This window comes from Silene latifolia, chromosome 6 (assembly GCF_048544455.1).
Source record: "Silene latifolia isolate original U9 population chromosome 6, ASM4854445v1, whole genome shotgun sequence".
Classification (NCBI taxonomy): Eukaryota; Viridiplantae; Streptophyta; class Magnoliopsida; order Caryophyllales; family Caryophyllaceae; genus Silene; species Silene latifolia.
Genome location: NC_133531.1, coordinates 68,625,136 through 68,635,416, shown reverse-complemented (window position 1 = coordinate 68,635,416; position 10,281 = coordinate 68,625,136). Strand labels below are relative to the sequence as shown.

The 10,281-nt window shown below is 38.9% G+C and overlaps 1 protein-coding gene and 1 long non-coding RNA gene across 2 annotated transcripts; both read left to right on the top strand.

The window, feature by feature from the left end:
* The first annotated feature begins 1,087 nt into the window (after positions 1 to 1,087).
* LOC141658776 (uncharacterized) lies at positions 1,088 to 2,377 on the top strand. Its single transcript, XM_074465606.1, has 2 exons — positions 1,088 to 2,005; positions 2,107 to 2,377. Exons 1-2 carry the CDS (start codon positions 1,096 to 1,098, stop codon positions 2,139 to 2,141), a joined length of 945 nt encoding a protein of 314 aa, XP_074321707.1. The 5' UTR covers positions 1,088 to 1,095; the 3' UTR covers positions 2,142 to 2,377.
* A 1,292-nt stretch (positions 2,378 to 3,669) lies between these two features.
* Positions 3,670 to 6,606, top strand: LOC141586856 (uncharacterized). The gene is made up of 3 exons (XR_012519633.1): positions 3,670 to 3,894; positions 3,990 to 4,042; positions 6,403 to 6,606. It is a non-coding gene; the product is annotated as an uncharacterized LOC141586856 (long non-coding RNA).
* The last annotated feature ends 3,675 nt before the right edge of the window (positions 6,607 to 10,281 follow it).

The following is a 10,281-nucleotide window of genomic DNA, read 5'->3' as shown; positions in this document are numbered from 1 at the left end:
TTTTACATGTTAAAAATCGATTAAATCCACAAACACCGAGATGGATACCAATGAATGATAAGTAGGGCGATTTTGGCATCATATTTACAGCATTTTAAGAATATTTATTTAAGTTGAATGAATGATTGTCATTTATTTAAAGTATTTATCTTTTGTACCTAGTATGGCCTAGTTAATTTTAATCGTTATTACCCGAAATGAATGGGAATATCGATTTGTTTGTAATTAAATACGATCTTGTATCCTCGGTTTGTAATTAATTAATAGTTTTATTCATTTTATTAATTAATGTATAATAGGAATATCTATGTAATTCATTACCGGCGTTTCCAAAAGACGGATTACAACGAGACGGAGTCTATTTTTTTGGAAGGTGTTCCAAATCCCACAAGGAAGAGGCACTTATGGAATGAAGAGGCAAGGGACCAAGGAGTTGGTTTCCGAAATGTAATAGACTAGTTTTTTATTAACTAGGAGGCCATACTAGGATTTATTCATATGCTTACATGTTTGCTTGTTTTATTTTCGCGCATGCCAAAATCGCCATTCACATGCATTTTATTTTCGCGGTTGTCAATTCACGTCATTTACATTCGCCAACTTAGTTCAATTATACGGAATTTATGACTAAATTGACAAGATCTCTCACATAAATAAAATTGAGATTAGCCTTACCAATTAGTAACACCTATGAATCTCTTGTTCATTAGAGCCACGCTCGCCCAAGCGGGGTGTTCTCTTTTTACCTTGGGTAAGTAGACTGGTAAGCGGTTATCACACGCCAAAATTGGTTGGACTCAGTGGGATATAAGACGGTCTTGTGTTCCGGGGATAGTAGATGAATTTGAGGAAATTTGTCGACCAAGAGTTCTAGAGGTAGAATTAGTCAACGTGACTTACCGAATTTACGCAATTATGAGATGTTTCGCCCAAGCGATGCTCGTTTTTGTTTAATATTTGGGTCTTGGAATCATTTATATAATTTAGTGGGAGGTCATTATATAAATGCTAAAACTTGCTAAACATGTTTTTACAAGAAATTTTTAAAACAATGAATGTTAATTTTTCCTTTTTGTTGTAGCATTTTAATTCGCAATGACAACTTCATCAACTCCATCGACTACTTCACTAGGCAAAGATTCATGGCTAAGGTCCGTAATGGACAAATGTATTTTAAAAGATGACGGTAGTAACTTTCTTGAATGGGAATCCAACATCAAAAGTGCCGCGTTGTCCGACAATGTGCTCACTTACTTGACCGATGCTCCTCCAATCGAGCCCGGTGCAAGAGCTTCATCGGCGGTGCGGACCGCCCATGATGACTATGTGAGGATGTTGAATGATATCAAGAATGTGTTGATATGGTCAATATCGCCAAAGCTCAAGCTATCATGCATTTCTTTAAATGCTTACGAGATATTCACTCGTATGATCACTATGTTTTCACAAACACCTAAAGTCCGTCAATACGATGCGGCGGCACGCTTCTTTGAAGCTAAACTTGAGAGGGGCCAAAAGGTTGGTCCCCATGTACTAAAAATGGTTGAATATGTTGACATCCTAGAGCGTCTAGGGTGTAAGATTCCTAAAACTCTTGTGGTGGATCGAATCTTTCACTCACTCCCCACCAAGTTTGCCCACTTTAGGGTAAACTACAACATGAATGACATGGATAAGAGTTACCATGAAATTCATGCACTCCTCACCCAAGCGGAGAGGGATATGGAGGCTAGTGGGAGTGAAAAGGGAGATGTTTTAACCATGAAGTTAAAGAACATGTCTCTTGGAGTCAAGAAAGGAAAAGGGAAAGAAAAATCCCAATTCAAGAAATCGTCAAAGAAAATTGACAAGGGAAAGGGGAAGGCCGTTGTGAATGGCAATCCCAAGGCAAAAAGTGTCAAGCTCTCCGAGGCTGAATGTTTCCATTGTAATGGGAAGGGGCATTATAGGAGGAGTTGTCCCAAATACTTGGAGGATCTCAAGGAAGGGCGTGTGACGCCTATTGGTATGATTTCCTCTCTCTATGTGATAGACGTTAATTATGCTTGTACTTCCACTTGGGTACTTGATACCGGATGTGGCTCTCACCTTTGTAACCATTTGCAGGGTATAAGGGACGTGCAAGCACTAGCAAAAGGTGATGTGGATCTCCGCATGGGCAATGGAGATAGAGTAGCCGCCGTTGCCGTAGGGACCTATGTGCTCACTTTAGCTAGTGGTTTAGAGTTGTATTTAAATAAGTGTTATTTTGTACCAACTTTAACTAAGAACATCATGTCCATTTCTGCGTTAGACGCGGAAGGCTTTTGTTTTATGATTAAGGACAAGTGTTGTACTTTTTCTTTAAATGATGTGGTTTATGGCAAGGCCATTTCAATTGGAGGCATTTATGATTTAAATGATGTTAATTACGTTTATCATATGGAAACTAAAAAGCTCAAAAAGGGTGATCCAAATGAATCCTACCTTTGGCATTGTCGTTTAGGCCACATAAACGAAAGACGCATTAAGAGACTTGCTTCATCAAAAGTGCTCAAACCATTTGGTTTCGAATCTTATGGTACATGCGAGTCTTGCCTTTTAGGCAAGATGACTCGTGCACCTTTTGCGGGAGAAGGGACACGAGCTAGTGAGGTTTTGGCTCTCATACACACGGATGTGTGTGGACCATTAACCATCACCGCTAGAGGAGGTTTTCACTACTTCATTACTTTTACTGATGACTTAAGTAGATATGGGTATGTCTACTTAATGAAGAACAAAAGTGAAGCCTTTGACAAGTTCAAAGAGTTTCAAAAAGAAGTAGAGAACCTATTGGATAAAAAGATAAAGACTCTACGGTCCGACCGTGGTGGTGAGTATCTAAATATTGAATTTGATTCACACCTAAAAGATTGTGGTATAGTATCACAATGGACTCCTCCTGGCACACCGCAACTAAATGGTGTGGCCGAAAGGAGAAACCGAACTTTACTTGATATGGTTCAGTCAATGATGAGTCTAACTGAGCTTCCTAGTTCATTTTGGGGTTTTGCACTCTTGTCTGCAGTATTTTCACTAAATCGAAGCCCGACTAAAGCGACCGATAAGACTCCATATGAGATATGGACAGGGAGAGTCCCTCATTTGTCATTCATGCGTATTTGGGGTTGCGAAGCGTACGTTAAGATCAAGTCTGACAATAAGCTTGCACGCAGGTCTGAAAAGTGTCTTTTTGTAGGATATCCAAGGGAAACACGTGGCTATTACTTCTACAATAAACACGAGATGTAACACCCGCGAATTTCCCTTTCTGACGGTTAAAATTTATTAAACCGTTTAATTATTTTGTTATATATATTTGAATTATTTTATTTAATTAATTTTATGTCAAACACGTTTTTTATAAACGTATTATATAAAAGCTCTTTTTATAAAAAATACGTACGATTAAATTATATTTTTAAGGCACGATTTATATAATAGTATATGTATACGTATTTTTGGCCGAATAATAATAATGACTGTAATAGTAATAATTCCCGTCTTAAATCCCGTCTAACATTAGACCGTCACATTTTATTTGAGAATCTTATCTGAACTCGGACCAATCGTATGTCGACAACATATAACCTATCCACCCCACACTCTACTTTTATATTATTATTATTAGTATATATTATTATTATTATTATGCTTGTTGTTGGTTGGCTAACGTGACCCCCACCCCCCTGCGTCCTTCTTCTTTCTTCTGCATTTGGAAACAACAAAAAGAAAAAAAAATAAAGCAGCAACAACGAAGCACAATAACACCATTTTCGTCCGTTTTCAAAGTCCGATCCCGACTCCGTTTCTCAACCAAATTTCATAATTCTTGCGCCATTAGCTTCCTCGTCCCTCCCTCGTTCTTTTAAGGTAATAAAGTCTTGATTTTGTAGAAGTTCGAAAATACCGTCTCAAATGACAACTCGGTTTCTTGTCTTAATCAACTCGTTTTTCCCTCTTTTAAGCTGAAGGCTGAAGAAAGGCTCATACTTTTGGACGTTTAAGAGGTCAAAGACAGGTAACGGTGATAGGTTACTCGACAATGGTCGAAATTTCCGTCTTTTTTTGTTGATTTACATACTCTTGTTCGGTAATGTTTAGCTCTTTACATTTTTCTTATTTGTGTGGTAAAGTTGGTCCCATTTTGGTGTTTTTGTGGGACTGTTTCGAGCCCAATTCTGGTTCGTATTCCGTTACTTGAGTTCGGCTTTTGGCTCGCTTTGATGGTTGGTGGTGGCTGTTTGGGTTTTGTTTTGGGACAGAGGGAGAGAGAGCAGTCCTTCAGGACTGACTCGGGTCATTCCTTACCTGTGAGTTCCCGCTTTGGACCCGTCCCTAGTGCTCCCGAAATATGGTTCAAACTCGGACTGTTTGGTGCGTAAGTATTCAATAAATTAGGACATGTTGCGCTCTGTTGTGGGAATCGGTTTTTGGTATATATTTCAGGACTGGTCGAGGTAGTTTTGCAGGTGTGCGGGATTCTGTTTTGGAGCCGTGAAAGGGGATGTTGGAGTCTGTTTTTGGGTAGTTGAAAGGGAGATTATAGAGCCGTTTAGAGATGAAACTAGGACTGTTTTGGGACGGGAATAGAATGTGCGTTGTGCTGTTTGGGACTGTTTTAAGATGGGATAGGGTGGTCTTCTTAGATGCTTTACTCGGTCTAACTTTGGGCAGCCATGATTAGTGCTACCTTGGGCAGCGTGAGAGGCATTCGGAAGCCGTGATTGACACGATTTTTGGGTGATTTACCGGTTTGGTACCCCTTTGTTTTCCCTCCTCCCTTTGTTCAAATTTCATTTGCTTTACATTTGGGCTCGCACATATATTTTGTGTTATTGGGCCGCACTTATAGTATGGGTACTTTGGTGCTTAGTTTGCTTTATTTGATTTATTTAAATCCCGACTTGTGTTTCATATTTTGTAATTCGTTAAGTATCGTTCATTCTTACATTCTTCTCACATGATTTATAATTATGAAATACATATATTAATTATTCCATTTGTCTATGAAATGACATGTATCCATTTTCATATGAGTCCAATATAATTATTCATGTCTTGTGAGTGGTAAATGGTTAATCTTGCATTTTAGTCATTTATAATTGAATGCTTGTTTGGCTCATTATAAATGGTCAGTTACTAATTATTTATGTTCTTAATCAAGTGACCAATATTAAAAAAATGGGGTACTTATTCGTATTCATGAATATAATTTTAGCATGAAATGTCTTACTTGGATTATCATTGGCTCAGTATACATGTATTAGTCCCATTCCAAGTTGATTCGTATCGCTTGGTTGAGTCGTATTCTTATGATATATCTTTACACCTTACTTGTGCCGTTCTGCCAAGTGTTGGGTTGCGCCGCTCTCGTGCCGTTCTGCCGGGAGTTGGTTGATTTATGTTTTCTTCTCGCCTCTTTCGGACTGTTCTGCCGATTGCGGGTTAGCTCATATCGTATTCTTGTGATAATGCCATTATGCTATACCGTATTGCTTGACTTATCTTTACGCCTCTTTCGGACTGTTCTGCCGATTGTGGGTTTAGCTCATATTTCCGCCTCTTTCGGACTGTTCTGCCGATTGTGGGTTCTCGACTTCCGTTCTGTCGATCGAGTCTTGGATGCGGACTGTTCTGCCGCATGTCGAATCGGGGACCGTTCTGCCCCGAGAGTCTGGCCAGATTTAGACTAGGACTGAGTCTTGGGAGTACCATTGTCGTCCTACCAGGGGAATTATATATTTATATATGAGTAGTAAAGGTCTTGCTTGGTTATAGATATTGGTATTTGTCTTTCAAGGTAAGAGTTATGCCTTGGGTTGTTTGTCTTGGTCCTATCGGATACTAGGGGTGAGCTATAAGCCCTCTAGTTGCGATATGATCGTCGGGATTGATGATCCCATCCGTTCTTATGGTGAGAGGCAAGCCATAAGTATGAATGTGACATTAGTAGCCACGTCCCGTACAATGTTTGCTGAGTGGTTTTCCAAATAATGGCTACAATTTCTATTCTTGTAAATCGCACTGGTTGATCCCTTACTTAACTGCTTCACATGATTCGGAGTCTAATCTCACATCTATATTGATTTTCCTTGAAATGCGTGCCCTTGCATAAATGACCGTATCCTTGTCTTTCATATTATTTAGTTGTCTCACATTAATAGCTGAATCTTTATTATGCTAATGTTGGTCCATCTTGTTCCATCTCATTTAACTGGCATGTTTACATATAAACTTGATATTCTTATCTTTTGTAAGTATCTGATATGACTTACTTGTTTTAGTTCTTTGTTATGTTCGTTTCGACATTTTGTGGCTGGGAGAACCTTGAGTTACTCCCCACTCGATCGTATGCGTTCATGTTTACATGAATGACAGGTATTAGTTGGTGCATGTATGGGGTGAAGACATGTGTGAGCTAGCGAGCACTTTGGCCTAGTAGTTGGTTTATTAGGATTGCTTAGATTTACCTTTTATTGTATTGTCATTCGAGGGATATGTTTTCCCTCACCTTGACTATCACGTTTGTATAATTTAAACTTTATTTCCGCATTCTTTATTTATGTTTTGGATTTTAATGAACCCGCGCTTTAAATTTTAAAAGTTTCAAAAATTCCCTATTTTTCCGCTTGAATTTATAACTTATATTTTTCGCGTTATCGCGGGGTGTCACACGAGAACAAAGTGTTTGTGTCTCGTGATGCTGTCTTTCTAGAAAAGGAATTTATTTCTAGAAGACAGAGTGGGAGAAAATTTGAACTTGAAGAAGTTCGAGAGCCACAAACCGAGAATGAGGTAGAGGAGAACGTGGAGGATAGCATTCCCTCTTCCTCTGAAACGGTAATTATTCCTAGAAAGTCAAGTAGGATTTCTAATCCACCTGATCGCTACCTTGATAACATCGAAGAGGATGGTGTTTTGTTACTTCTTGAAAGTAATGAACCCACTACCTACAAATCGGCCATGTCTAGTCCCGACTACTCGCTTTGGCTAGAAGCCATGCGGTCCGAAATGGATTCCATGTACGAGAACCAAATATGGGACTTGGTGGATTTACCTGAAGGAGTGCGACCTCTTCAGTGTAAATGGATATACAAAATTAAACTCGGCGTGGATAAACATGTGGATGTTTACAAAGCTAGATTGCTGGCAAAAGGTTTCATCCAAGTTCATGGTTTACACTATGATGAAACCTTCGCTCCAGTCGCTATGCTTAGGTCCATTAGGATAATCTTAGCGGTTGCCGCATTTCATGATTATGAGATTTGGCAAATGGATGTCAAAACCGCCTTCTTGAATGGGATTCTAGAAGAAGAGGTGTACATGATACAACCCGAAGGTTTTGTGGATACATCTAACCCTAAGAAGGTGTGTAAGCTCAAGAAGTCCATTTATGGTCTTAAGCAAGCATCTAGGAGTTGGAATCGTCGCTTTGATCATGTCATTAAACAATACGGTTTCACTAGAAGTGTGGAAGAACCGTGTTTATACATGAAGTTTAGTGGGAGTAAGGTTGTATTCCTTGTCCTATAAGTGGATGACATATTGCTCATTGGGAATGACATTCCATCACTCACTTCCGTTAAGGAGTGGCTAGGGAAACACTTCCAAATGAAGAACTTGGGAGAGGCACAACGAATCTTAGGTATCCGGATCTATAGGGATAGGTCCAAGAGGATACTAGCATTGAGTCAAGAAGCTTATATTGACAAAGTTCTTGACCGGTTCAATATGAAAGACTCCAAGAGAGGATTTCTACCTATGGGCCAAGGGATTACTTTGAGCAAGTCACAGTCTCCCTCTACCCCTAAGGAAATTGAACACATGAAGACCGTCCCTTATGCTTCCGCTGTTGGGTCTATCATATATGCTATGATTTGCACTCATCCCGACGTTGCGTATGCCTTGAGCATGACAAGTCGGTATCAAGCCAAGCCTGGTGAGAGTCACTGGATAGCCGTAAAGAACATCCTTAAGTACTTGAGAAGAACTAAGGATTCGTTCTTAGTGTTTGGAGGAGAAACTGAGTTGTGTGTAAGAGGTTACACGGACACAAGTTTCCAAACCGATCAGGATGACATGAAATCTCAATCCGGCTACGTGTTTATGCTAAAATGGAGCAGCTGTTTGCTGGAAGAGCTTCAAGCAAAGTGTTACTGCGGATTCTACAACAGAGGCTGAGTACCTTGCAGCGTCTGAGGCTTCGAAGGAAGCTGTTTGGATTAGGCAATTCATGGAGGGGCTAGGAGTAGTCCATTCCGCCAAAGATCCTATCACTCTATATTGTGATAACAGTGGAGCTATTTTTCAAGCCAAAGAGCCTAAGTCTAGTAACAAATCTAGACACATTGAAAGGAAATACCATGTAATTAGAGATTATGTGGAAAGAAAGGAAATTGACATTTGTAAGGTTGGGACAGATGACAACATTGCTGATCCTTTAACCAAGCCTTTATCAAAGGCTAAGCATGATGGTCATGTCGTCTCTATGGGATTGAGACGAGTACCAGATTTTCTTTAGATTATGGATATGTAATAATTGGATAGTGTATCTTTTATTATATATATGATAATCATATTCATTGTTTTCGTATTCATTCTTTTATGAATCTTTATTTAGTGTGACTAAATTTTAATACCTTGTTTATCTGAATAAGTTGTGGAGACAATGTTAAACACTATTCAAGTGAATAAGATGAACATTGTATTTTGTCCCTAGTCACTTAATGAGGTGACGTCTCGGAGTGACTAGATTGTAAGTCGATTGATGGTTGTTCAACACCATAAGGTCATATGTGATGACTGGTCGATTACATAGGCAGAGTGTGTGACATCTTGCCGGACAGTGACCATTTAGAGAGTCCCTAAGTTCTAGTATAGACGCCTGGTCGTGGCGGGGATCTCTAAGATGTTCTAATGAGTCGATTCTTTTGACTGGAGACTATTATCTGAGCAGGTGCAGTTTCCGAGTGACTTTGGTTTTTGTCCTAGGTCGTGCTTTGAAAGGAGGCCAAAAGGGCATTTACTAGGTCATGGTGAGCTATATTGTGCAATAGGATAGATAGGGCATACAGGAATTTTCCACCCACGTTGGGTAACTATATCTCAAGGCCACTCGAGGAGTTAATGACTACAAATGCGTGGCCACGCTCGGAAGTAATCTGTGAGAGATTTTTCCGGTCAGGTAGTCACACTCCCGATCGAGAAAATCACTCGCGATGTGTTCATGTGCAAGTGCGACCTGAAAGACACCTTGCATTGAGTGGGAGATCAAAACGGACAAGAGAATTGGTAGCGCACACCTTGTGTCGGACAAGTGGGAGATTGTTGGAGTTAGTGTCCTCCACAATAGCGCATTAACATAATAAATCTCATTAATAGAATATCATCAGATATTTAATTATTTGATCCTCGTCAGTTGATTAACGTAAATCGATAACGGTTGGCTGACTAGAGTTTGACGTTATTGTCGTGAGACGGCGGTGATCAACTGACCCCTTTCGGTCACACCTAAAGGATCGAACCCCAATTGATAACTAATTAATTGTATGAGATACAATTTATTTAGTCCCTTGATTTATAGACTAAGAGGTTAGTCGATTATTATTAGAGAGATTTCGAGTTGCGAACTCGAGGAGCGGCAGTTATTATTTAATTATGTGATAATTAAATAATAAGTTTTGGGAAATGGGTTTTAGTTAATTAACTGTTAATTTACTAAAATAGTACTAATTGATTAATGTGATTAATATTAGTACGTAAATAATATGTGTAGTGGTACACGTATATTTACGGAGTGAATTGGACGAATTAATTATGGAAGCATTTAAACATGATACGATGTTTAAAATGAAAATTACACGGATTTGTGCGACAAATATAAAAACCAACATGGACCCGTATATGGTCATGTGGACCGTGTAAAATAAGTGTAATGGATGATTACTCACATAATCATTTTACCTTATTTTGTATACTACCATAATATATATCTTATACTAGATTTTGCATGTGATGTAAGATAAAATTATAAGACAAAAAAAATGTGTCCACTTGATGACTCCACCCGCCACTTCCTTTTCCTCCTTACACACTCCATATATTTGTTCACTACTTCACACTACCTCTCTTACACAATTCATTTCATTTTTGCATGTGAAAAAACTTCTTCTATCTCTCTACAATAATTCTCTAGTATACATTATTACTAAGAAAAGTTAGTAATGTTACTAGTATTATTATCAAGGGCACATATTA